This window comes from Aspergillus vadensis (genome assembly GCF_003184925.1).
Source record: "Aspergillus vadensis CBS 113365 unplaced genomic scaffold BO88scaffold_26, whole genome shotgun sequence".
Taxonomy (NCBI): Eukaryota; Fungi; Ascomycota; class Eurotiomycetes; order Eurotiales; family Aspergillaceae; genus Aspergillus; species Aspergillus vadensis.
This window is the reverse complement of record NW_020292064.1, coordinates 391,816-416,991: the sequence shown is the minus strand read 5'-3', so window position 1 is coordinate 416,991 and position 25,176 is coordinate 391,816. Positions and strand designations below refer to the sequence as shown.

General features: G+C 49.8%; 10 protein-coding genes across 10 annotated transcripts; 6 read left to right on the top strand and 4 right to left on the bottom strand.

Moving 5' to 3' along the window:
• The first annotated feature begins 43 nt into the window (after positions 1-43).
• BO88DRAFT_490899 (putative COP9 signalosome subunit 2 (CsnB)) lies at positions 44-2,016 on the top strand. The gene is made up of 4 exons (XM_025712818.1): positions 44-224; positions 290-448; positions 504-564; positions 617-2,016. The coding sequence occupies exons 1-4, from the start codon at positions 181-183 to the stop codon at positions 1,871-1,873; spliced, it is 1,521 nt and encodes a 506-aa protein (XP_025559063.1). The 5' UTR covers positions 44-180; the 3' UTR covers positions 1,874-2,016.
• Positions 2,017-4,596: 2,580 nt separating this feature from the next.
• Positions 4,597-5,418, top strand: BO88DRAFT_407892 (uncharacterized protein). Its single transcript, XM_025707561.1, has 2 exons — positions 4,597-4,656; positions 4,738-5,418. The coding sequence occupies exon 2, from the start codon at positions 5,071-5,073 to the stop codon at positions 5,308-5,310; it is 240 nt and encodes a 79-aa protein (XP_025559062.1). The 5' UTR covers positions 4,597-4,656; positions 4,738-5,070; the 3' UTR covers positions 5,311-5,418.
• On the bottom strand, positions 5,311-5,634 carry BO88DRAFT_418774 (uncharacterized protein; the record flags this gene model as incomplete). Its single annotated transcript, XM_025708362.1, has 1 exon — positions 5,311-5,634. The coding sequence occupies one exon, from the start codon at positions 5,632-5,634 to the stop codon at positions 5,311-5,313; it is 324 nt and encodes a 107-aa protein (XP_025559061.1).
• A 4,122-nt stretch (positions 5,635-9,756) lies between these two features.
• BO88DRAFT_146787 (uncharacterized protein) lies at positions 9,757-10,695 on the top strand. Its single transcript, XM_025701496.1, has 3 exons — positions 9,757-10,163; positions 10,301-10,386; positions 10,433-10,695. Exons 1-3 carry the CDS (start codon positions 9,877-9,879, stop codon positions 10,480-10,482), a joined length of 423 nt encoding a protein of 140 aa, XP_025559060.1. The 5' UTR covers positions 9,757-9,876; the 3' UTR covers positions 10,483-10,695.
• BO88DRAFT_146655 (OTU family ubiquitin thioesterase) lies at positions 10,324-12,593 on the top strand. Its single transcript, XM_025701495.1, has 8 exons — positions 10,324-10,386; positions 10,433-10,773; positions 10,829-10,915; positions 10,990-11,053; positions 11,104-11,369; positions 11,465-11,736; positions 11,806-12,246; positions 12,320-12,593. Exons 2-8 carry the CDS (start codon positions 10,525-10,527, stop codon positions 12,396-12,398), a joined length of 1,458 nt encoding a protein of 485 aa, XP_025559059.1. The 5' UTR covers positions 10,324-10,386; positions 10,433-10,524; the 3' UTR covers positions 12,399-12,593.
• Positions 12,594-13,943: 1,350 nt separating this feature from the next.
• Positions 13,944-16,341, top strand: BO88DRAFT_349065 (sugar porter family MFS transporter; the record flags this gene model as incomplete). The annotated part of the gene is made up of 12 exons (XM_025703434.1): positions 13,944-14,021; positions 14,083-14,227; positions 14,291-14,431; positions 14,494-14,558; positions 14,623-14,668; positions 14,719-15,164; positions 15,255-15,345; positions 15,397-15,452; positions 15,512-15,761; positions 15,816-15,912; positions 15,997-16,123; positions 16,183-16,341. 12 exons carry the CDS (start codon positions 13,944-13,946, stop codon positions 16,339-16,341), a joined length of 1,701 nt encoding a protein of 566 aa, XP_025559058.1.
• Positions 16,271-18,933, bottom strand: BO88DRAFT_471658 (putative C6 transcription factor (Gal4); the record flags this gene model as incomplete). Its single annotated transcript, XM_025711708.1, is given in 7 exon segments — positions 16,271-16,924; positions 16,974-17,449; positions 17,514-18,205; positions 18,264-18,580; positions 18,668-18,762; positions 18,813-18,881; positions 18,901-18,933. 7 exon segments carry the CDS (start codon positions 18,931-18,933, stop codon positions 16,552-16,554), a joined length of 2,055 nt encoding a protein of 684 aa, XP_025559057.1. The 3' UTR covers positions 16,271-16,551.
• A 1,481-nt stretch (positions 18,934-20,414) lies between these two features.
• Positions 20,415-21,720, top strand: BO88DRAFT_348941 (uncharacterized protein; the record flags this gene model as incomplete). Its single annotated transcript, XM_025703429.1, has 3 exons — positions 20,415-20,627; positions 20,833-21,315; positions 21,394-21,720. The coding sequence occupies 3 exons, from the start codon at positions 20,415-20,417 to the stop codon at positions 21,718-21,720; spliced, it is 1,023 nt and encodes a 340-aa protein (XP_025559056.1).
• A 598-nt stretch (positions 21,721-22,318) lies between these two features.
• On the bottom strand, positions 22,319-22,922 carry BO88DRAFT_349245 (60S ribosomal protein eL37; the record flags this gene model as incomplete). The annotated part of the gene is made up of 3 exons (XM_025703445.1): positions 22,319-22,458; positions 22,593-22,664; positions 22,856-22,922. Coding segments are annotated over 3 exons (279 nt in total), but the record flags the coding sequence as incomplete, so codon positions are not given.
• A 596-nt stretch (positions 22,923-23,518) lies between these two features.
• On the bottom strand, positions 23,519-25,050 carry slu7 (mRNA splicing protein SLU7). Its single transcript, XM_025707560.1, has one exon. It carries the CDS (start codon positions 25,029-25,031, stop codon positions 23,601-23,603), a length of 1,431 nt encoding a protein of 476 aa, XP_025559054.1. The 5' UTR covers positions 25,032-25,050; the 3' UTR covers positions 23,519-23,600.
• Positions 25,051-25,176: the final 126 nt, after the last annotated feature.

Genomic DNA, 25,176 nt, shown 5'->3' with positions numbered 1-25,176 from the left:
GAACCTCGAACTTTGGCCCCAGGCTCCGATAGGCGCGGAAGCTCTCCATTCCTCACTCACCTTCATCTCCTTCCATCTCTTATCTCCATCGGTCTTCTAGCACGCAGTTGATCCTCTTTTGCCTCTCAGTTTTTGATTCTTTTAGATACCCAAAACGCAGCGAGGTTTAATCCGTTCATAATGTCTGACGATGATGATTTCATGCAAGATTCGGGTGACGAGGAGTAAGCCTATGTTGTCCCTTCAGCCCGCCGGTGGTCGCGGCCGCTAATCAGCTGAACTATCGCAGGTACGACTTCGAGTACGAGGATGCGGACGATGATGAATCGGGAGACGTCGGTATCGAAAACAAATACTATAATGCCAAACAGATGAAGATAGACAACCCGGAGGAGGCCATCGATGAATTTCTGGGTGTTCCGGATCTAGAACAAGACAAAGGCGACTGGTAAGAGGCCGTGTTCGTCAGTGATGGTTCAAACAAGGTGCTGACGGTAGCCCAGGGGGTTCAAAGGACTGAAGCAGGCTATCAAGTTGGAATTCAAACTTGGGAGATATAGTGATGTAAGGCGTCACTGCGCCCTTGGCCCACGATGATAAGATACTGACTCTCCAGGCCGTTGAACACTACAGAGAGCTCCTCACTTACGTCAAGTCGGCCGTCACTCGTAATTACTCCGAAAAGTCCATCAACAACATGCTAGATTATATCGAGAAGGGATCGGACGATGACACAGCTTACCAGTGCATGGAGGAATTTTATTCTCTGACTTTGCGCTCATTCCAAAATACCAACAACGAGCGACTATGGTTGAAGACAAACATCAAGTTGGCGCGTCTTTGGCTGGAACGGAAAGAGTACGGCCAGCTAAGCAAGAAGGTGCGGGAGCTGCACCGGGCATGCCAGCGGGAAGATGGAACCGACGATCCCAGCAAAGGAACATATCTTCTCGAACTATACGCCCTAGAGATACAGATGTATGCCGAGACGAAAAACAACAAGCGACTAAAAGCGCTCTACCAGCGTGCCCTTCGAGTCCGGTCGGCGGTGCCGCACCCCAAGATCATGGGTATCATCCGAGAATGCGGAGGAAAGATGCACATGAGTGAGGAGAATTGGGAGGAAGCGCAGAGCGACTTTTTCGAGTCATTCAGAAACTACGATGAGGCGGGCTCAATACAGCGAATCCAGGTGCTCAAGTATCTCGTGTTGACCACGATGCTGATGAAATCGGATATCAACCCATTTTATTCCCAAGAGACCAAACCGTACAAGAACGACCCCCGCATATCCGCTATGACCGATCTAGTCGATGCATTCCAACGCGACGACATACACGCATACGAAGCTATCCTTAGCAAAAACCCGGACGTCCTGGCCGATCCCTTCATCGCCGAGAATATCGACGAGGTCAGCCGAAACATGCGGACGAAGGCTGTTCTCAAATTAATCGCACCGTACACACGATTCACCCTCAAGTTCATCTCGAAGCACATCCGGGTCTCGGTACCCGAGGTACAAGACATCTTGAGCTTCCTGATCCTGGACAAGAAGCTCAATGCCAAGATCGACCAGGAAAACGGGATTGTGGAGGTTGAGAGCGCTAGCGACGTGGACCGGCTGCGGGCACTCCAGGAGTGGAACGCATCATTGCGGTCTCTCTGGCAAGCGACGTTGAACGACGGGGATGGATTCAGGGAAGATCCCGCACAGCTGCACGGTATGAGAGGAGGAGGGCCCATGTTCCAACCCGGGTTTGGAGATGAACCGCCTGCAGGATTACGCGCTGGTGGTCGCCGACTGCGGGGTGGACACCGAGGCAGAGGCGGCGGCGGAGGGTCTGGAACGAAGCTGGGCCTGGGAGGCGTCTAGGGAGGGCAATGCATTGTCCCATCCATTCATCCAACTAAACCATTTCTGCGTCATAGCCCATACACTTTAGAGAAACACACACACAGGGTTACGAAGTAAGGATAAGGAATGAAATCATGACACACAACATCCATCCATCCATCAATCAATCATCACACCCTACAGACCAAAACAAAACAATGATATCATAGAAATACCAATGCGCACGGCATCTAGATAGCCCATCAGTAAGCCACCAAGACACTAAAATCACCAAAAGGGCCGGGGGAAATGTAGTGTGGGCAGCGGACCATGGAACATGGAACTCTTGCTCATTCCTCCAACTAAACTACAGCAAGTAAGTAGGAGTCAAAGCCCCCCCAAGCCACACAATTACTTTTCGTTCCCCAGGCACATCCACATCCACTACAGTAAGAGGTACTTTTGTCACTCACTCACTCTGACACTCACACATACACAGACTCACACAGACTGATACACAGATAATATTATAATCCATGCATGCTATCCCCAGCTGATGTCTGTTCAAGTAAAGTAAGTAACACCCGGGAAACAAAACACAGTCTGACCAGATCACACACACACACAAATTAAGTAATACCACATCACATCACATCCTAGACAATAATAAATCAAGTTAAAACCCCTGTTATCCCGAGGCGCCACAATCCACAATCCACTCACCCCTCTCCTGAATCGGTTGTCGTGACAGGTCATGTTCAGGTTCAGGTTCACACATCCCGGTTCGGGTTTTGGTTGGTTTTCTTTTGCAACCATGTGGGATGGAAAGTACCTTAGCACCTACTGTAGTGGGTAGTTGGCTAAGATGTCTTGCACTGGGCTGAGTAACTTACTCACTTGCTTGCTTGCTGGCTGTCGATGAGTCTAGACTAATCTACTGCTTCTACTATCTGTTTTGAGGTACATAAGTATTTAGTATACTTTGTATCTGTCCTTGTACCTCTAACGCACGCCAGAGAAGGGTCCTATTCGTCCGGGGGGAATGGTTGACTGCATCATACGCATCATACGTATGTACCTACTACTACTGCTTATGTAGTAGTATCTATTGTATGCATGTTTGACGCCTCCCTTTGATGGAAAGTACTGTACAGGACTTAGTTGAGACGTATGGGGAGGTGAGGCGAGGCGAGGCGTTCTGGGAGTATCCTGGTATTGGGGTAGACTACTAGACACTTATGTACATCGTTGATTGATTGATTGATTGATTGATTGTCTAAACTTTATTTTGGGACTTAATTTGGGTTGTTATATACTGGGGAGTGCGCATGGGTGGCGTGGTGGTTGTTTGTTGTTAAGTGCTGGGATGGACTTTTGTATGTATGTATGTATGTGTTGAGATGGGATGATATGTATGTTGTGGAAGGAAGAAAGAAAGGTAGTGGATGGATTGGTTGGGACCACAATGAGGGGAAGAAAGAGAGAGAGGTTTGAGGGTACACAGATGTGCGACGTGCTTGGTTTAGTTTGGAGATGTGTGGATGGTTTGACATGGACAACAGAAAGAAGAAAAGGTCATTGTTGATTCTAGACAGTGATTATCGGGTGCTTACAGATGGCAGGATGGACACTAAAGCAGAAGCACAGATAGAATTGCGTAGGTAGGCAGTAGGCATAGTGACAGCTGCAAGCAAAGTGCATCACGAAGCAAATACTCCGTCGGTAGGTAAGTAGCCATCCCAATGCCAATGTCTCAAAGACGAAACAAACTCGGCCGAAGAAATCCGCTATCTTGTGTGGAAAGTAACTATGTATGCACTGCACGGAGTAGACAAAAAGCAATCAATTATTTACTTACCTACCGGGTTATACTCTCCATCGTGCAGCTGACAGGCAGTAAGGAAAGTTGGCAGTCTGCATACCCCAACTGTATGTACCCTGTCCAGTAGCTAGGTAGGTAGGAAGAAAGGTTAGTACTTTTGAACATTGAACATCCCATGGGGCGCAAATGTTGGGTACTCGAAAGTATTAGGTACCTAAGAGATGCAGCAGAAAGTGAGGCAGAGGTAGGTACCTAACTCACGGTGAAACCGGGGAGAGAGGAGGGGGGGTAAAGGGTATAGGTACCCAATCGAGATTTCTCGGGGTAAATACGGAGTACTACTTACACAACACAGCATAGGATTGTCATCAGGTAGAAAAGATACTTACTTAATATCTTTTCTAGGTACACTGGAAGTGAGTGATGAACCAGAGTCTGGATTGGAGTATGTGGGATTAAAAAGTGGGAACAATAGGGACTAAGAACTTGATTGTTGAAGTTGCACAAGGGGAAACTGGAGCTTTCTTTTTCTTGTTTACTTATCGATCGGGACGGAAGGGGATGGGGATTGGCGCGGGGAGAGCATTGAATGCCGATCAGGACGGTAGTTGACTAGTAACTACTGTAGTAACTAGTAAGTAGCTGTCGTAGTACGTAGTTGGGTCGGTGTGTGAGATGGTGAGTTGTGGATGTGTCCAAGTTGTCATGGTCGGCTGTGTGTTTGCTTCTCTAGTCATCTTATTCGTGGAATCAGTGACGGGAGGGCCTGGCCGGACTTTTTTAGGCTTGCTTACGGAGCTTTCTCAATGAACCTACGGTAGCTATGTAGATGAGAGATAGTGATGCTACGGAGATAGTAGCAATAGCTACCTGACTAGCTACAAAAGATATCTATATTGCTTATCCGGGTGGGTGTGCGGAGTATGTGCACAGCACATCCGTTCGACAGGCAGTTGCAGGGCTTTTCCCTCCGTAACTCTTTGAATGTGCCTTCAGGGATCTGGGATAAGTGTCAGTTACCGGTGTGTAAAGACGTTTTGCCTTTGCAATGAACCGAGAATACACCGAGGTAGATGCATACTACTAGTATAGTACCCTCTTCCTCTCTGTTTCCAGTGACAGTTGACACTGTCAAGAGTAGAATGGCCAGATCCCCTGCGAAGTGTCAGTCTCCACATCCGCAGCTGCCAAATGTCCTTATCTTGGTTTATTTATTGAGTTGCTTTTTCGCTGATTTATGCTGCATTCGTCTGTTGCGGAATGCAAGTGCAGGTCTCTCTTCCTACCGTACAGTCACGACAAGTCCTCGGTAACTGACGACGGATACCCTAGCCTAGAAAGTTGTTGGGACGAATCGGAACGATATCATCTTGCATGAATGGCGGGAGGAGAAGGACGGAAGAGAAAAAAGAAAATGAGAAGAAAAAGTGAGGGAGAAAAAGAAAGCAAGAGAATGAAACAAAGAAAGGTGAGATTCAGGTACTCTGTGCTCCGTGATGTGTCAAGTGCCGTGACAAAGTACGTACAGCGGACGAGGCAACCAGGCTTTGCGGACCTGGTGGGCTACAAGGGCCCCCTTCCATACTTACTTACTGTAGTGACCCTAACTATCGGCAGTGAGGCACCTGACAAAGCACCACCCACCACCCCATAGCTAGTAGCATATGTACCATGTACCATGTATCCCCGGCCAGGGAACGGCCAGGGAGCGCGCACAGAGACCGACCTTTGTTAGAGGGAGGGGGAAGGAAGGCGGAATAAGCAAGCGATCAGGGATCCTGAGAGCGGACGGACGATGGATGGATTTCGGAGCGGCTTCCGAGGTAGCATATGCAAGCCCCCTCTTAGTTGGATCGAGAATCTTCCTGGAGCCAGAGTCATTGGTAGCCTGCCATCTCGGGCCATTTGATGCGGTTTTGGCAACCTTCTCCCCATGCGGTAGGAGACGCGGTTGATTACGATCCTTGTCCATGGCCATGGTCACAACCCGGAAGGCTGACTGGATGGCTAGTCACACCGACAGGATGGCACCAGAGGTCTTACCATCTTACGGTGGTCTGATCCCCTTGTCAGATACCAGTGCAATCAACATTGATGCTCGCCCGTTGCTTCTTGTGGTCCCGGTGTGGTGGTTGGAGGCCTTACTGTACAAAAACCGTGCGGCGGTCAACTGTGATGGGATTGGGGAGGATGGGATGGAGTTTGACCGTGTGATTGATTGTCCGGGGGTTTTGAGAGAGAGAAAGAGGTCAGTGGTTTAGTAGATAGTTTAGTATACTCATCGGTACAGACCGACAGACACGTTGTGGTCGGAGGTCAGTAGCGATACGTGAAGGAGAAATAAGACTTTGCCAACACCACCACCATCATCACCACCATCTCGATCATCATTAATATTATCATCATCATCAACCATCCACACTTCAGAGATATGTCTCAAGCGGGGGCCGTGGAAGTCTAGTGCTTAGAAAGCAACGAGACAGCGAAGCCACGGAGAAAAGGCAGAGAGTTAGACGGGGAAAATGAGGGAAATGAGGGAGAAAACCGCAGAGCGTGCGCGCACTGGGAGCAGTGAGGCACCGGCGGAATCCCGTGTCTTGTCGCAGATTCCGACTCCGCACTTGGAGCTTCTGCATGCAAGACGGCTGGTAGCAGTGCGCGGATGGACGATAAATTAAATTGAGAATAAACTCGACAAGCTACCCGGGAATGACTTGTCCCTTTTCACTATCAACGGTGTTGGATCGAGCAGGGCGCGTGCGTGGAGACAAGGCCAGGTTCGTCGGCCGTAAATGCAGCTACAAGCGCTAAGGCAGACTGGTGTTGAGACCGGCTCCCACTCGCCCGAGTTAGCTCTGGGATAGTCGACTAGGCAGGAGTCAATCTCGGATTCCAAGCAACCACAATTGTCTTGCTCTAATCAGATTACTAGTCGTTCTGCTAGACCGGCACTGCTGCAGCTACTCCGCCAGTCAAGCGGATTTGTCGGCTATCCTGCCAGGACATGTGGCCGTTCTCAAGTGCATGGAGGATCAAGAGGCGCAGGTAGCTAGGGGGTCATCGGTTGTATCGAGATCGGGCGTTCGTTTCTGCTCCCCCAGCGGCAGATGAGTGAGTGGTGTGGAAGAGCCTGTATTAAGTATGAGTATGAGTGGATTTGTGGCCGATGGTTGGCCTCTGGCTATTCTCTGGCATGTTACGATGGAGTTGTCTCACGCCTTCACTTATTTAGCTTAGTTACTATTCGTCGTTGTCATTTCCTGAATCAGCATCATCATCACTATCATCGATCGCTCATCGGCAATATGCTAGGAGGGAGAATACGACACCCCTCAAAGTTATGTGTTTTTGTCTTTTTACATCTCGTTTTGATTGTTAAACCCCAATTTCCGACCCTACAAGGACTGCGATCTGAGCACCCGGACTGATCCCGTGGGTTGGAACCCTCACAGCCAATCAGAGTTCGCTCACCACCTTGCCTCGTGATGGTATCTACGGCATCGTAAATTCGTGAAGAAGTAAGTAGTAAGGGGATATACTCCCTATGTATGTACTCCATATGTAGATGTTCCTTTTTGTAACTCATAAACAGCTTGGCTTATCAATCAGGATGCCCTAGCTGTCCCTGTTCTCCCTTCCCCTTCCATGGGTGAGTCTCGCCCTGTTTTTCTCTTCAAATTTTCTTTTTTCTATTTTTACGCCGATGAGGATCATCCCGTAGTATGTCCGGAGTAGATGAGAACCAGCGTGAGGTGGGTAAAGCAGGACTTCTTCAGCCAGCTGGATGAACAGACTGAATGACGGGTGGGTGGATGGATCCAATCCCATCCCGTCGAACATGAATCAGGAGCAAGTACCACCTCCGACTGTTGCACTGGATGGGGATGACCGCCAGACGATGATCATCCCCATTGGGTCCCCGTCCAACCGGCTCTTCCGCTGCACTTCTCAACTTGTGCTGCTGTAAGTCAAGCGATGGTGAGGTTTTGTTTTACCCTACCGAAGAGGGGGGCGGTAGTTATACCCACCACACAAATAGTAGATGAGAATTAGCAAATTATACTCATGGTAATTCTTCTTATTTCCTTATATTCCTTTTATTCCTTCTTAGGTGTTGTTGTCGAATGATGTTGTGATCCTAGTTTATTTCTGTTTCTCAAGTGAGAGATTGTTATTGGCGGTTCGCTGGCATTGTATTATTGTGTCTAGTAGTAGTTGTGCCTAATTCGGTTTTCACTAGTACAAAGGGAGATGGAAAAAAGTAGTTAGTTCAGTCCTCATTTGTAGACGTTGATGTTTCCTGCATGGGCCAGTTTTCAATTCAAGCAGAAATAAAACAAAACAATACCGCCCTGATGTTACAAAGCAAGTCCAGCCGATCATTGATATCCAAATACTGTGAGGATGATTGACCAGCCATGTCTTGCATCGTTTGGTGGTTCGGTTGCTGCTGGCCTGAATATCAACCATTCAAAACGTCATGGTTTAGTATTTCTTCCGGCGGTTTTGTCCATCCGTGCATTCCAGGATTCCAATTCCATCCACCGGTCCCGGAGGCTTCGTTCGACACTATTACAATAGTTTCGCTGCCTGCCTTGTTCTAGGGGTAGATAGCAATAGAAGTGGTGATGGGTGGAAGTGATTGTGCATGAGTGCGTAAAATAGTGATCAAGAAAAAGAAAAGAAAAATGATCTATTTATTTGTGTATGAGTGAAAAATAAAAAAAGGAAATAAAATGACCCTGGTTGATTGAGACCGACTTGAATAATTTTGGGACTATCCATGCTGGTGGAAACACACACTTCTTACCCTTTCCCCCCAAGCAAAGCACGCATCCATCCGCTAGCGAGTCGTGACAAGCAGACCGACTTGACGGAACTTGTATTTGGACTGTATGTATGTATGAACGACCCCGTCGGAAACCCCGCGCCCGGCCTTCTTGTTGTTGAATGTCAGTCAGTCAGCCTTTCTTTTCCTCTAATAATTATTATTTTTATTATTTTCTTTCGTCTTTCTCTCTCTCTCCATTCTCCACGAACGCATCCATCCTTCCATTGCTGGCTGCTTAATTCTCTTCCTTATTAAACCCTGGGTCACCTCTCGGGGTTTTAAAAATATTCGGGATATGGCATTGATTTGACTCGTCTTGTCTTGACACTCTATTTACTTGCCTTTTCCCTCCACCCCCTTCATCAATATCTATCTATCTTATTATCCGTCTACTTATCTACTACGGAGTACTCTTACATTACTTACTACCACCACTATTAGGTTCTTCCACATCCCTGCTCGGTCTACCAGTCTTTTTTCTCTTTCCCCTACCTTAAATCTGTTCATCCCATCATCCATCATCCTCTCTTCCACTTTCCCGTCAAGTGATTAGCCGGTCGCCCTGACCATCCAGAATCCATCGTTCAGCCTTTTCCTCCTCTTTACCCTTCCCCTCCCACACTTTACAGTTTCCCGCCCACACTCTTGCCCGCCCACTTTCCTCACCCTTTTGCCCCTCAAAAACACAAAACCACTTTATCTTACTGGATCTCCCGCCATTCCGAAGAGCGACGGACTGTCTATCATCATTACCGCTTTGGGGCATAGTATAACACCCTTCGATTTCCATCGGCCACTTTCACCGACGCATCCCAAGCATTGATGCCACGGCACATGTGACACACCTGGGACGTATGCACTTCAGCCGTAGAGAAAGAGAGCTTTGTTGCAGATTTCCAGTAGGTCCAACCACGCTTTTCCTTTCAATGGGCTTTGACATCACCTTGCCGGTTTGTGTTATCTTACCTTTGCATCCCGCTTCTCTCTGTACTATTCTTTCCCCCATTCCTTCGCTTTTGCCCTTTCTTCCCCCCACCAACACTTTCTCCCCTCTTTATCCCTTTATCTCTCGTTCTTGCGACTTTCTCTGCATTCACCATTACTGTCTTGGCTCTCCCCGACCATCAAACACCCACCCCGATCTTTAATCCCAGTGGCGTTCCGGGTACCTTGCAATTCTTCTACGGGCACCCAATCGACGATGGAGTAGCATCCGTTACATCTCCCAGCGCATCAGATGCAAGGCGTGTGAGTGCTGGCATGTCAACCGTGTGGGAACCCTTTCCCACCCCATTCTGTTTGGCGTTCGCCGGCCTGGAAAGTCTTTTTGTAAAGGAGGGTTGATTGAGTGCAGAGGCCGTGGCCTTGCGCGCCACTCAGCATCGCCAGATGCTCTTTCATCTCTGGCTCTCGCATCCCTCGAGCCAAGTGCATGCTTGCGTACTCTATGTCTCTGCCTGCTCAACTGCCTCTGACCTTCCCTTTCCCCGGCTATGTCAGCCCCTTCCTCTTCTCATCTTGATCCTCTATTCCTCCATCCTGTTTTGGTACCTCGGTCCCGCGAGTCTTGATCCTTCTTGCCTTTCCAATGCCAGCGTCGGATCCCGTGGACGTGATTCTGTGGCTGGCAACCGGCTTTGGTTCATCATCTCTGCGAGCACCTTCCCACTTCCTTGGTAGATCAGTTGCTTCTCTCTTCACCATTGGCTGAGTCTGTTCGTCTCTTCACGGCCGAATTCCCGGGAAACAGCCCTCTTGCATCTTCTGCACGGCTACCGGCTTGACGAGATATGCTAAGGACGTCACATAGTAGGTCGGTTACATCAGTGCATAGACCCAGCCGGCTGGTCATCACTGTGTCACACAAGAACTTTGTTTCAAACGATGCTCATTTGTCTCGTGTGTATTACGTTCTTTCATCATGTTCTTCGCTAAGTGAATAAAGGTCCTGTCTCCCTGCTAAGGAAAGGCTGCTGGCGACTTCTCCATCCCTAAGCGACTGCTCCTGAAGCCGAATATCCAACGTCTTTCTATGCGATGTCCCTGTCGGATCTTCCCTGGAACCATTTCGACCCTATCAACCACTTTCCCACTGGACAGGATTCAACTTCCGGCTTCTATCCTCAACACCCTCATTCATCCGCATTCTTCGATCACGGATACTCGCAACTTTCAAACGCCCTTTATCATCCAGGCAACAACTTTTTCTTCAACATGAATACCCTTTCGACCGCCGAAATGGAGAGGTTCCAGAAACTCTCCAATGAGTTTCAACCCGACGTTCAGGTAAGGGACTTGATGATCCATGTCCAGACTATCTGACTCACACGTGCACTTGAAGGGCCCTCCGGTGTCAACGAAACAGTCCAGTAGCGTCATTGCTATGGAATATGCAAATGCGGATCCGACATTTGCCACCAAGACTAATGTACGCTCCTTCACTTGTCACTCCTTCAATCCCCCGGAAGTGGGAGCCGAAGTGACTCACAGTGGTTCCAACAGGCTCTTGCTATAACGCACCCTCTGACACGAACCATGAAAGGAGACGGAAATTGTGGTTGGAGAGGTAATCACGCCCGTATCACTGGCGATGGAGGTTTTGCTTACACTGTGTAGCCGTTGCATTTGGATACTTTGAGAACTTGCTCAACCTTCAGAATCCAATGCAGGTACACCATGAATTGGTGCGGATAAAGGCGATGAACGCACTCCTCGACCAAACGGGTCAGGAAGAACACCTATACGAGATTTTTGTGGACGCAACAGAGGAGGTGTTCAACCAGATAAGCACTGCCATCCAAAACGGCATCCGGGATGAGACCTTCCTCGTCAATGCATTCAACGAAGAGTACAACTCGAATGCTATCATCACTCATTTCAAGGTCAGTGATCCTTGAAGCGCTGCTGTTTTAACTCCGCATATCGACCGGGGATGTCGGGTTTTGCGACTGACATGTTAATACGCAATGTACTACAGCTGCTGACAAGCGCCTGGATGAAACTTCACCCGTCTCGATACGAAGCCTTCCTCTCCATGCCCCTCGAGCAATATTGCGCGACACGAATAGACGTTGTCAGAACGGAAATCGACGAGATCGGCCTCCAAGCCTTGGTGGATGGGGTAATCGAGGGGTCCGGATTCGCCGTAGAGATCATGTATCTCGACCGCAGCGAAGGTGAAGCGGTCACTCCTCATCTTCTGACCCCGCCGCGAGCTACTGGCGGGACTATCTGCCTACTATACCGCCCGTGAGTCTCATTTGCGATGCGCAGACTCGGATTGAATGGGCGCCATGGATCACGCTAACATAGCCGTAGGGGCCACTATGACCTTCTCTACCCAGCCGAACCTACTGTGAATATGGAACCCGTGGTTAATTACCAATACGCAATGACTTCTGACTATGCCCCCTGGGATCAAGGTGCCCTCGCGTTCGATGTGAACTCCAGTTTGATGACCATCCCCAATCTGATGATGGACCCTTCTTTTGGCATGGCCCCTTCTCCGATGCCGGCGGCTCCCCCCAGTCCGTACCGGGTATCCCCCCCTCAGGAAGTGTACCAGCCGCCCCCCATGCATGCATCACCTCCCATGTCTATCGCATCACCCCCGCCAGCGCCACCGCGAATGTCGGCACCACCACCGCCCATGAGCTCCCTGCCGCCCCGGTCGTCTGACGGGCCGCAAATCCGGTTGAACCCACTAGTGATGAAACCCAACCTCAGCCACTCTCTTCCGGTCACCACGCCGTTCAAGAAGTGAGTATCTCTGTCTCACCGCTTATGACGCCCTTTTGTACTTGCCGGTGCCACATTCTAACCCTTGCAGTAGTTCACCATACAATCAAGCCCATTTCCAGAACCAGGATTTCGAACCCATCCACTGGGAGCCCAGCGATTCCCGCAAATGAAAGGACATTGCCTTATCACTTTTCGGCCATGTGAGCAGTAGTTTGAACCGGAATTTCCCCACGATCTTTAGCGCCTGAATATTTTGTGTTACGCCCTTTCCATCGAATATGCAAGTCTGGTTTCCAGCAGGGTGAACGGAGGCTATTGTCCTAGTACTTGGCTTGGCGAAGAAGCGTATTGTTATCAGTATGGCATTGGCAAGGTTGTGGTCTTTTTTGCTTCGTATTCCTAATTGCTCCAACAGCCTCTCTGTTCCTTTTTAGCGTCTATGCTGTGCGTCGCATTCGGTGGGCGTGGGTTAGCTTCAGCTCTAGGTGCAAATTGTGAGACTTGGGATAAGATCACTCATCTTCCCTTTTAGAATCCGACTGCTGGGTGGCGTGCATCCATGCCGTGGGCAAACGAAGCATGGCATAACCGAGCTGCAAAGTCACGCAGTCAGAAAGTGCTTAAGCAGGTTCGCAAGGCTTCCCGCATGCCACTTGAAATTCACCAGCCCAGACCAAGGATGACAAGTCCTACATCTTGTTGTAAACCTCCTCGGTCCTTGTCTGCAGGAATGCCTTGCATGGTGGCTGCTTGGAAGCCTATCAAATGCTTGGCCGATAAGCATCCCACATGCGACTGTTGCATCATCTACCCGGCCTGCATGCGGTGACGAAACCCCTCAATTTCATGTTATTCGAGATACAACTGCCACCACAGCAGACTGTACCACCTCTTAGACAAAGTGATCGAGTCATCATTCCGCTTCACGTAGCATCGGGGAGTTTATGACGCAACGTGCTGTGATTTGAATGTGTGAGGGGGCAGGAATAGCTGAATGCTGTATAGTCCGTGAATTAGTAGCCGCATTAATATCTGGTAGCTGAATATTCTCGGTCTCGGCTGCTTACCCGGTAGATCCATAGACTCTCTTGCGATGTCTGTGTACCTAGATCCTAAGGCTGCACTGTGCTGCTTCGGGCAATCACTCAATTCATCCGTTTTGAAACCAGTCCATAATCATCACATGATGGCCAAGCGTCATCTGATTCGTCTCTATCGGACAGGAGTCATCATCTTTTCATCCACTTTCTTCAGAAAGTACAACCCACACCAGCCGAACTGTTGATGTTCGGTCAACAAATTTACTCATGGGCCCGATTTATGGTTCTTCTTCCCCCACGGTGGGGTCCACGGAGCAACTCCGCTTTCCTTCAACCTTTCCCCGCATCCATCCATTCCGTAGTATCACTCCTGGATGCTGTTGTCATGACAGGGCGAGTCACTACTACCCATTGCGGAGTACTCTTCTCCGACTCCGTTAATACTCCAGTTGATACCCCCCGCGAGTTGTTTCTAAACCTCGTGCTGTCGTCTTCAGAAAGTGGGATTCTCTGTCCATTGGACGGAGCACACCTCTCCGTTCTAGCTTGATGCTCCTTCGCGGGGAAGAGATAAACATAGGTGAGTTGGGTATAGTTATAAGGAGACACTGTCCTGGGATATCGGCCGTATGTCGATTGTGCGTCAAGAGTCTAACGCTGAAGAAGCATGCAGTTATGGCTCCCAACACTCAGAATCCCAATGGCGGTTTCGCTTTGATATACCAAAACCCCTACCTGCTGGGCGTTGCATCGGTGAGTTTCATACGACTCTGACGCATCAGACAATATGCTGATCCGATCCAATCTCTACTAGTTCTCCACCTTGGGTGGGCTGCTCTTTGGTTATGATCAGGGCGTGGTCTCCGGTGTGATAACTATGCAATCATTCGGCGCTCGGTTTCCTCGAGTGTACATGGACAGCAGCTTCAAGGGGTGGTTTGTGTCAACTCTGTTGATATGTATGTCCCATCATGCTAATCATTCTACACATATGAACGCACGGTCACTTACTGTCTCTATAGCTGCCTGGTTTGGATCCCTCATCAACGGCCCCATCGTGGACCGACTAGGCCGCAAAATATCCATCAACCTCGCTGTCGTTGTATTCGTCATTGGGTCAGCCATTCAATGCGGTGCCGTCAATATACCCATGCTCTTTGCTGGTATGCATCCTTCCCCTGACATTTCCACTACCCTTCCCCAGACAACAGCTCACACACCACAGGACGTGCAATCGCAGGCGTAGCCGTTGGCCAACTAACCATGGTAGTACCTCTGTATATCTCCGAGGTACATATACACCCTCCCCCACACAATCACCCCAATAACCACAATACTCACCTTAACCCAACAGGTCTCCATTCCTGAAATACGCGGTGGTCTCGTCGTTCTGCAACAACGTGAGTACCCCCTAATTCCACCACACAATCACACCCACTAACCCATTCAGTCTCCGTCACCATCGGCATCCTAATAAGCTACTGGATCGACTACGGCACAAACTACATCGGCGGCACCCGCTGCGCCCCCAACATTCCCTACACAGGCGGCACCGCCTCCTCCCCCTCATTCGACCCCTACACAGACATCCCCCAGGACGGAATCTGCACCGGCCAATCCGAAGCATCCTGGCGTCTCCCACTTGCCATCCAAATCATCCCGGCCCTGACCCTCGGCCTAGGGATGCTCTTCTTCCCCGACTCCCCCAGATGGCTACTAATGAAAGAACGAGACGACGAGGCTCTCCAGGCATTGTCCAGACTACGTCGACAAGCTACTAGTAACCCAGACCTGACGAATGAATACCTCGAGATCAAAGCATCCATTATGCTGGAGAATAGCTTCGCTAGAGAACGGTTCCCGGATTTATCGGGGTTCAGGTTACATGCGGCGCAGGTTCGTTCCCCTCCCCTCTTTCCCCAACATACCCACAATTCAACGTTGAGCATCAATCTAACTCATCAATGATGATGGTGATAACAATAGTATATCTCACTCGTAACCACATGGGCGCGATTCAAGCGCCTAGCAATCGGATGCTGTATTATGTTCTTTCAGCAGTTTATGGGCTGTAATGGTACGTCATGTGCCTCCTGTTATAGATGGCACGTGCTAACCAATCAAATAGCTATAATCTACTACGCCCCTACAATCTTTGCTCAGCTGGGCCTCGATGGAAATACCGTACGCTTATAAATCTTCTGTTTATCTCAAAACCAGCCGATGGACTAACACGATCACAGAGCTCCCTTCTCGCTACCGGCGTCTATGGGATCATCAACTGCCTTAGCACCCTGCCCGCGCTGTTTCTGATCGACAAGGTCGGTCGGAGAGTGTTGCTCATGTCTGGTGCCACGGGGACTTGTATCTCGCTGGTGATCGTGGGTGCAATCATTGGGGCCTATGGGTCGGATCTCATCCATCACCGATCTGCCGGATGGGCGGGGATCGCGTTCATCTATATCTATGATATCAACTTCTCGTACTCTTTTGGTTTGTTTGTTTACTACTTTATATGCAAAGTGGATCGTGCTAATGTTCATATAGCTCCTATCGGATGGGTCCTGCCATCGGAAATTTTCAATCTATCCATACGCTCCAAAGCTATATCCATCACAACTTCCGCTACTTGGATGTGTAACTTGTATGTCCAGAAAGTCCTTTGTTTTTGCCATTTCTTTTTTTGTATCCATGACTGTCATGACTCATTGTTGACATTTGCACCTAGTATCATCGGTCTCGTCACCCCTGATATGCTCGACTCAATCACCTGGGGTACCTATATCTTTTTCGCAGCGTTCTGCCTTCTGGCATTCGGGTTCACTTTCTTCTTTATCCCAGAGACCCGTGGAAAGGTATGTTTGGTTTGCCCTTGGTTGTCCACTTGACATCACTAACATGACGACTTGTTTAGACTCTGGAAGATATGGATCTCATCTTTGGCGACACAGCTGCCCATGAAGAGAAACAGCGTATTGTCGGAATCGAGGCTCAACTGCGCGGCATCGATAGTCACACGGTCGACCCGGATTTCGTGAAGCCCTTCGCACAGGAGGAAGAGGACGTTGCGTGAGGGTCCATAACTTTCATAAACTCTTGCAATTTTCCGCCTTCATATCAAATAGCGGGTTCCGTTTTGTGTGACAGCTCAAGAAGCGGGTCCTTCGAGGAATGGAGGTCCGGCTGTGACATCCTCTTGTGTTCTGTAGGCTCCGCTACATTCGTGTATGACCCTTGACCGACTCTAGCCCCGAAATCATCTCCTCTCGGCTTTGACAGATGCTCAGACAAACTCATTCTGTGGAGGGAAGTTTACCCATTCCGAGAAGTCCATGCCAGCAAGATTCAGCTCCTGGTCCACGTCCGGAAACATACTACCAAAGGTTGGGTCGTTGAAGAGCTGATCGGAAAAGGGCATCAATATGGGTGCTGTCTGTCCTGCCGTCTTATCGGCGGCGGCACTCGTGTATGCAGGCGAACAGAGTCGATTTACAACTTCCAGACAACGAGTCGCAAGGCGGTTGTTGCTGAGAGAAGGGTGTACCAGAAGCTTCTTCGTGGACTCGATCTCTTGGAGCCAGCTAGGGGCGTCCGTACTTGTCGGATCGGTCATAAGCAAGATGATCGGGATGACACCAGCTTGAAACAGGAAGTATCTATGGAAGATGTCAGCGGTGTCAAGGAAAAGGGTCATGGGAGACATACAGCATGTACCATGCACCAATCCTTGTGCAGACGTGGTTGTTTACAAAATCTGCGATCGATGATATTGTCAAACGCGCATTCCGAAGACAAAGCCTCCTGCAATCTGCCTCAAGCGGATCCTCAGGTTCGGGGGCCGAGTTTGGTGTCCATCGACGCGATGCCCAACGAAGAAGAATAGGACGGTATAGAAGTATCCTCAAGTTCCAGTCGCGCCACATCAACCGATTGCGGACAAGAGCGAATGCATCCGATATCGGTGTGGGTGGCTGCTTGAAGTAATCAGGAAGGCCATTGTACCATTCTTCCATTGGTCTTTGGAGACCCAGCGTTTCCTCTGGCGTCAAACTCGGGCCTGAGATGAGACGCTGATACACACTGTTGGTAAGGAGATGAAACCTAGCCTGGGCTATTAGGCCGGAATAGAGGGTTGGTTCGTTGACCTCATGGGGTAGAGCGGTAGTGAGGGGCGTAAGAGCCTGCAGGATGAATCAGACATTGTACGCCGGATTAGAGGATAATAGTCACAATGCCGAGTCTTACCTCATCGTGGATATTGAGTACATGTTTTGCGTCCATGACATCGTCTTCAGGCAAGAGAATAGGCCGGCCGAAAGTCTTGGCCGCACCGCTATCGAAGATGTATACTCCCCACCACAGGCGCCGCCTGACCTCGCGCTGGAGAAGGCTGATCTTCCAACCAGGAAATTCTTTGTGGAGCCCCAAGCTCATGGCCATCCTAACCGCCAACCCGAGAAAGTTCCATCCGGTATTAGGCTTGTTCCGTTTCTGGGCATAGTTGCTCAGAAGCAGTAATGCCTGAACAAGAGTGAGGTTTCCGGTCTCAAACACAGACACCTGCTGTAAATGACCTCTCGCCTCTTGATAGAATGTAATATCCAGGTCAGAATTATCGTCACCGATACTCCACGCCCCCAAAGCCAAGATCGTGTTCAATAGGATCTGCCATGCCTGACCATGTGGCCGCGGAACTTGCTCATAGAACTGCGCTCGGAAAGTACCCTCGTGGACGAAAGGGTAGCTGGTATGGTAGTTGAGGAAGAATGCATCCATGAAAGCTTGTTCGACAAGACCAGAGGGCGCGGTGCTGAGTAGTTGAGCCTTCAAAGGCACTCTTTCCATGCCATAACTCGATTTTGAGGATCTGGCAGGGATATTAAGGTCAAAACCATGCTTCAACAACGCTCGAAGCGGCACAACACTCGAAGATGCGCCTAATACAGACAGTTAGCACTTGCAATCCCGAGTTGCAAAGCAGTCGGACACACTGACCGAAGTAGCCAGCTCCTTCTGGCTTAATGGACAGGGCTGCCATGCCATCTGTCAGGTCGCCAACTGTGATTTTGTTCTCCGCCCAGTCGAATCCATCAGCCTGCTGCGGCAGCGCTTCCGGGGCTGGTTCGGCCCGATCCGGCTCAGCTTTTGCAGGGGTGGAATGCCGGGACGAGGACTTCGAGGAGCCAGGCTTTGGTGGACCCTCCTGATCGTGCAAAAGAGAGCGGACGGTGGCATCCAGATCGCCGCCTGGGAACAGCCTTGATAACGCTGTTTCAAAGGCTTGTAAGCGCTCCTCCACATAGGTCAGGTGTCTGAGCAAGGATTAGCAATTGATTGGTTCCAAGGGTCAAAGGAGTTTGACGACAGTACTGAAACCGCAAGGCAATAGAAGGACTTACTGTCGTGTTAGAGGGCTTCTGGTGACCTTAGGACTGTAGTTGCATTCTTTGTTCAACTGCTTGCATTGTGCGCATGTCGGCTTCTCTTTCGAGCACTGCGATGGAGATTAGCTGGATACCGAGTAAATACTTGGGAGCAGCTTACCTTGGACTTCCGGAGCCGGCATTCATCACACTGTATGTCCGCGATTAGCTTGATAGGTTGCCTCCTCCCCTTTACATAGGGTACTCACAGCATAGGAGTGAGAATCACGAGTACTGGCCATATTTAACGTCGAAAGTCAATTTTGATGTACCCTGAGTCTCTTGCGCGCTGATATGTACACCAAACTGATGTCATCTGGGGAGACTTTGTTAGCCATCAACTACAGCGCTAATCGTGATCGATGTTGATCTGCGCCGCAAGATGAAGTCGAGCGAAGTATGAAGAACATGAGTACTTTTGTAGACACATCTTTTTACAGGCTGAAATATAACAACAGGACTGGTCGAGTTTCGCAGATTCCCGCTTTAACGATGGATGGATACATGTACAGAAGGTATGGGAAAGAGGCGCTTTAACCGTCTCCAAGACCGGTGGGGTATGGGAGAAAAAGCGAGGTGCCTGAGTGTAACACGCTTGGAGCGAGGGACATGGATGGGGCGGCCAACTTACGATCGGCGCGGAAGCAGTTAAGGGCCCAACGCTTTTGGAGCCGGACGATAAGTTATCGGGTACGGCTCCAACGCTCTAAACTTATAAGTCGGCGAGAAGAGGACGAGACCTGGATGGATGCTCGACCAGCGAGTGCGACGATGATTGCTGATGGACTTTTGGCTCGTGTGGGGGAGCCAGTCAGGTGACGGGCCGAAAATTTCCTCCTGGAATTTCAGGAATCAACGGCGTCGCTTCAGGCAGGAAATGACCATTCCCCTCACGGCTCTGAGACGATAATCATAATCATACGGCATACCTTAGCCTGAGTAGAGCGTAGAGTATTCAGTAGTTCGCATAAAATGCCTCAGTGATCGGCACGGGTGACGTGAAGCTAATGTAGTGAACGGCCTGGAATCGCGAGAGCGTCCGAGATATCTCCTGATGCGGATGATAATGCCGCAATGAAATCGTATTCCATGAAATTGACGCGCAGCCTCAGAATACCTCCACAGAAAGGGTTTGCCGGTTGTGGTTGTTTTGGGAGTGTAATACTAGTATCATCTCCGTCCCAGCGAACTATTAGCAGCATGCAGAGGGCGCGTAGTTAGCATAGTAGCCTAGGAGCACCGCTTGAAATATATTTACTTCGGGTACAGCTCTGAGCTCGGGGACGTGATCAGCGCTTCATTACTGAAACACGAGCTGACCAGTTGAATCAGCTCAGACTAGGCAAAGATGACATCCAACATGGTGAAAGACATGATAACTAGTAGATGAGAAAGAAGTCATTCCTGAGATGAGCAGGGGGAAGACCACGACCATCTCCATATAGTAAGTAGTAAACAGGCAGGCACCCACCCCATCGCACCTTCCGTATTGATCGATCCAGTGACTTGTCTTGGCACCGTCGCGGACCAATCGCAAAAATCCGCAGGAAATCGAATTTCATACAACGTCATTTACAAAAAGTGCAGACAAGAAAAAAACACAGCTTCCGTTTCTACAATTCCAATCTCGAATTTGAAGTCATCTCCATCAGCTCGGAGACATCATCAGTGCTATCCGACCGTACGATTTTGAAGACGGAGCAGTTGCGACGCTCTCAGTGCGATGCCTAGCCAACCGCCCCTCCCACCCCTCCTCACTCCCTACGTATCGTCTCTGCCGCCATCCTCCCTCACAGTCCTATCTTCAGTACTTGGCGCAACAGGGAATTGGCTAGTCCTACGATTCCTGTATGCTGCCTTGAATTCGTCTTCGACGTCAGACGCTGTTGCGGGCCTCAGCGACACCAACAATGGGAGAAAGAGGAAGGTCGTGCTCGTGAGTTTTCTGCGGGGTTGGGAATTTTGGAGGTCCGAGGCCAAAAGATTGGTATGCTTGTGAACCCTTGTCACGTCGCTCTATTTGGTCATATGTTATGGATTATCTGGGCCGTGCGAGGCTTGAATACTTCCGTTTCTCTCTTCATTCACTTTAACTGCTTTCTACGTAACTAAATGATTGGCGACAACGCTGACCCGATCAGGGCCTCGATCTTGCCCGCCTCACAGACAAACGCCAATTCGCGTTTGTTGACGGACTCTCCGAACTTTTCGCCGCCCCCTCCACTACCTCGACTCAGACACCAACGATCCAACCCTCACCGCGAGGAACAGTGCCTTCCCGGACAGTTCTGCCCGTCAGGTCGCAACCCGGACCTGTTCCCGCGCGAGGACCGCAACCCGCTGCTCGGCCAGTCGCTGCCCCTCCGAACCCGCCAACATCGAGAGAAGTCGGGCCAGTCAAGCGGCTTCACCTATCAGGAAATGGAAATGCGGCTTTGGATGTGCTCGAGAAAGACATTGCAGCGGTGATCAATGACCTGAAAATATCACCATCTGGAGATGAACAGGAAGAGCCCGAGGTCTTATTAGTTATCGATCAGCCAGATCTGCTGCTAGCCGCTACGGGCCCGAGCAGGGGCATAGGCGCTACAGAGATGGGAGATTGGGTGATGGGTCTACAACAGGTATGCTATGAGTCTCCACTGGCAGTACGGTATTTATATGGGGAACCATATCCGCTGACCGCGAGCTTATTTGCCTAGTACGCTCACGCAACGATTATGACGGTGTCCTCTGACTCTCCGTTGATCCACAATGCTTCCGCATCTGCGCACCATGGAGCAACTCCGCTGGAGACTGAGCATGCCGCTTTTGCTATTGGATCGGCTCATCGGGCGCACATGGTTATGCAGCTCCGAAACCTCGAAACGGGTGCCGCAAGGGATGTCAGCGGTGTGCTCAGGATCAGCAAAGGTGGTGCATGGGGGCAAAATGACAGCACCGAGGCTAATAGTCATTGGGAAGAGAAGGAAGTCCTATATTTCGTTCAAAGGGACGGTGGTGTTAGCGTCTTTGGGCGAGGAGAATAGATACTAGAGTTGTTGCATCATTCCATGTCATGTCCAGGCGTTCAGGCGTGCATACGGAAAACAATAGACCGGGGGTAAATAGAAATCTTGTCGCAATTGGATCGAAAAAGCACATCTGTTGTCGCAGAAACCACATCGTACGCACTCGAAGGGTAGGTTGCATTCAAGTAGACAGATCACATTGGACGAATAATCTCAAACTGCATCTGTCACGACATGGGATATCTGCCAGCCCTAAACAAGACAAGGAAATTCATGCATAAAGTTTCCCATTTCATTTCTTTCTTTGAAACAGAAAAAGAGAAAAACATCCCCAGAGAGCAAGAGAGAAGACGTGCGTCTTTTTTTCTTCTTTCACATTGTCGTCAATATATGCCATTTTTGTGTTTCTCTAGAATAAAGAAATGCTATGACGGCAAATATGAAAAAAAAAGACCGTCCCAACACCAACTCCACGGGGAATAGCGTCTTTTTTTTAATGCCCCTAGCATTGCGACCCGGTTCACGTCGTCAAATGCCAACCGGCCCTGTCATACCAGCCCTGCCTCCAGCCTCCGAGAACGAAACGAAAACGCGACAGTCATCGAAAGGGGGGAATCTAGTGGTTCTCGGGACCACGAGCGCCCTTGGGAGTGCCGATCTGGAAGCCGTTGTGGAAGCGGCGGTGGACCTCCTTGAGGTGACGCATTCTGCCGGAGCCGGTGGTCTTTCTGCGCTTGGCCTTCTCGCTCCAGTTGACTGTATAAAACGAACTTCGTAAGCCAATTTGTTCATCCAAACACTTTTTCATACAATCCGTATCCAAGGTTTCTTTCTTTAAGGAACCAGCGGTTGTTCTTCGATGGTGGGGTTTTGGGGAAAAGGATTCGTACACTTGCGAGTCTTAGCGGCAGGGTAACCGCAGTTGGCACAAGTCGACTTCTGGACGTGGAAGGAGCGGCGGCCTGAATTCAATCCGAAGAGTATTAGCCCATCTGGTCGTTTTCCCCATAACCTCATATACATGTTCCTCCCGGCAGTCATTTATTATTCCGTTCCTTCTCTCATCCATTCCGTTGGTTGTGTAGAGATATCCCGTATAACAATTCCCGCCCGGAGGACATATATAAATTTTCGGAGTAGTGTAAATACTGACCACAACGCCGGCAAAGAGTGTGAGTCTTGTTGTGGCGCTTTCCGAAGCTGGAGGTACCCTTCGCTATAAACAGAATCGGTATGTCAGTCTGGATGTTGTTCTCGTCGATAGATCGGACTGGGCGGTGGTATATCGCGTTGGCACGTACTCATCTTGAATTATGTGGAACTATATGGCACAATTTGTTAGCGACGGAAAATCGAGATTAAAAAAATTTCCCGGCCTGGGGAAAAATGACAATAATCCCACGTGAGGGCGCAAACTGGACCTACCTGGCGATTCCGTTGAAGGGCTGGTTGTCGTTGTCGTCGTCGCTGGGCGTATCGAAGTTGCACTGGGATCTGGGGTGGTGTCGCTTAGCGAGTTGTGGTTGTCAGGGCTTGTGCCCTGGTCCCGTGATTCGCCGACAGCCTCAAGGGTGAGACTGTCACATGACTTCATAACTGCAAAGAGTAATTCTGTTTGCTCCGGCGGGATCCACTTTGTTGCTCCATTGCGCTAGGCTACTTGGGGACTAGGATATCGCGGCCCGGGAGCAATAAGGCTATCTATGCACCTACGTACCTTACTACTCCGTACTTAGTCCAGATAGTGATGAAGAATCTATACCGGTATTAAGACTGGAATTACAGATTATAGCTAAAAGAGAAGATATCAGGATATGCACAATTTGGATGGGTATCTATGACAACTACTATGCGCCTATATAGCAGAGCTGGTGAATTTTGTAATGTTATAGGAGCGTTTATACAAGCTCGTCTTTGCCAATGAATGCGGCCATGGGATCGTCGGCTGCAAGTCGGCTTCGCTTGTATGACTCGATTTCTTCCTCGGTGATTCCAGACTGCACCTCCATGAGCGTTCTCTTCTTCGCATTACCGTTAGATGACTCCTTCAGCTGCTCTGAGGGTTGAGCATCATCAACGGCTTCATGCGCGTCGTTATCTTCATGCTCAGCGGATAGCTCGTCACCATCGGCCCCGTTCTCAGACAGCATCAGCAGCTGGTCTGCTTCTTGGAATGCGCGCTTCCCATCTTCACCAGTACAATAACTGTTTTTGACGGTGGAAAAGCAGCAGGCATATCCCCACTCAAAGTTGTGCCACCAACTTCCCCAGACGCATGTGTGGTTGTTGGTGAAGATGTCTTCAGCATACTTCGACTTGGCCGCCTTCTTTGGTGCTCCCTTGATCGCACCCGTCTCGTCGTATTCGACGAACCTCTCATTCTCAACAACCATTGTATCCCGCAACGGTGTGGGATCGAGGTGCTCTTGACCACCATACTTATCCAGAAGAGCCTTCCGTTGAGCTTCACGTTTCGCCACAGACTCTGCCTCCTCCTTCTTCCGCATGACCTCTCCAGCTGTCGGATTCGCCTGCAGGTGGACCTTCTGCGCACCACGTTCTTGTGATTCCCAGGCATATCTTTGCGCCTTCTCAAATTCAGCAGCATCACCTGAAGCGCGGACAAAGTTCTCTTCGGCAACAAGTGCTGCTGCCTGATCATCCTGAGCGCCCATATCAACCATCCGTCGTGTCTTTGGATCGTACTTAGCCGAATCAAGATCCAGGTTCAGCAGATACTTTGCCGTGTCTTCTCGAATACGGAGGTTGCGAGTGGCGGTGCTCTGTTGTCTTCCCATGTCGGACTCCTCAGCGTAGCGGGCTTCCTCCTGAGGCGCATCTTCATCGTCATCGGCCTCGCCATCCTTGCCCTCGTTTTCTCCATCCTGTTTTGTGACTCGTTTCAGTTTCTCAAGTTCCTCGTACTCCTCCACCACTTGTCGATATTCGCTCGGATCGTAGCCGTTCCACCGATCTCTCTTCGCATCCCACCCCATGTTAACGTCTTGTATAACTTCATCCGCCTGAATGTCTTTACCGGTCCACTTGGCACCATGCTTTCGAGGGCGACTCAGACACTCTTTCGTCTTGTGGGTCATGGCGCCGCAGTTCTCACAGGCGCCTTTCCGGTATTTAGTGGCCGCGGGACCAGCACGCTTGCCACGATCGTACCATTTTGACTGGTCTGCTGTCGACTTTTGCAAACGTTGATGCTCTAGGTAGTCATTGGCTTGAGAGTCGTCGTCGATATAGAACGGCTTCTTCGAAATGAAAGATGGAATGTACTCGTTGCGCTCTTTCGACGCCACATCGGCGGGTTTTTTAGACATGATGGCGGATGGCAGGGAACAGAAGGCGCAAAGTATAGGGAAAGGAAGAAAGAGCTATAGCGCCGCCAAAATACTCAAGTTTCACTGGTAAAACCAGCAGATGTGTGTGAATGTCAAGTTCTTGATTCTATCTCCGCGCTGATGG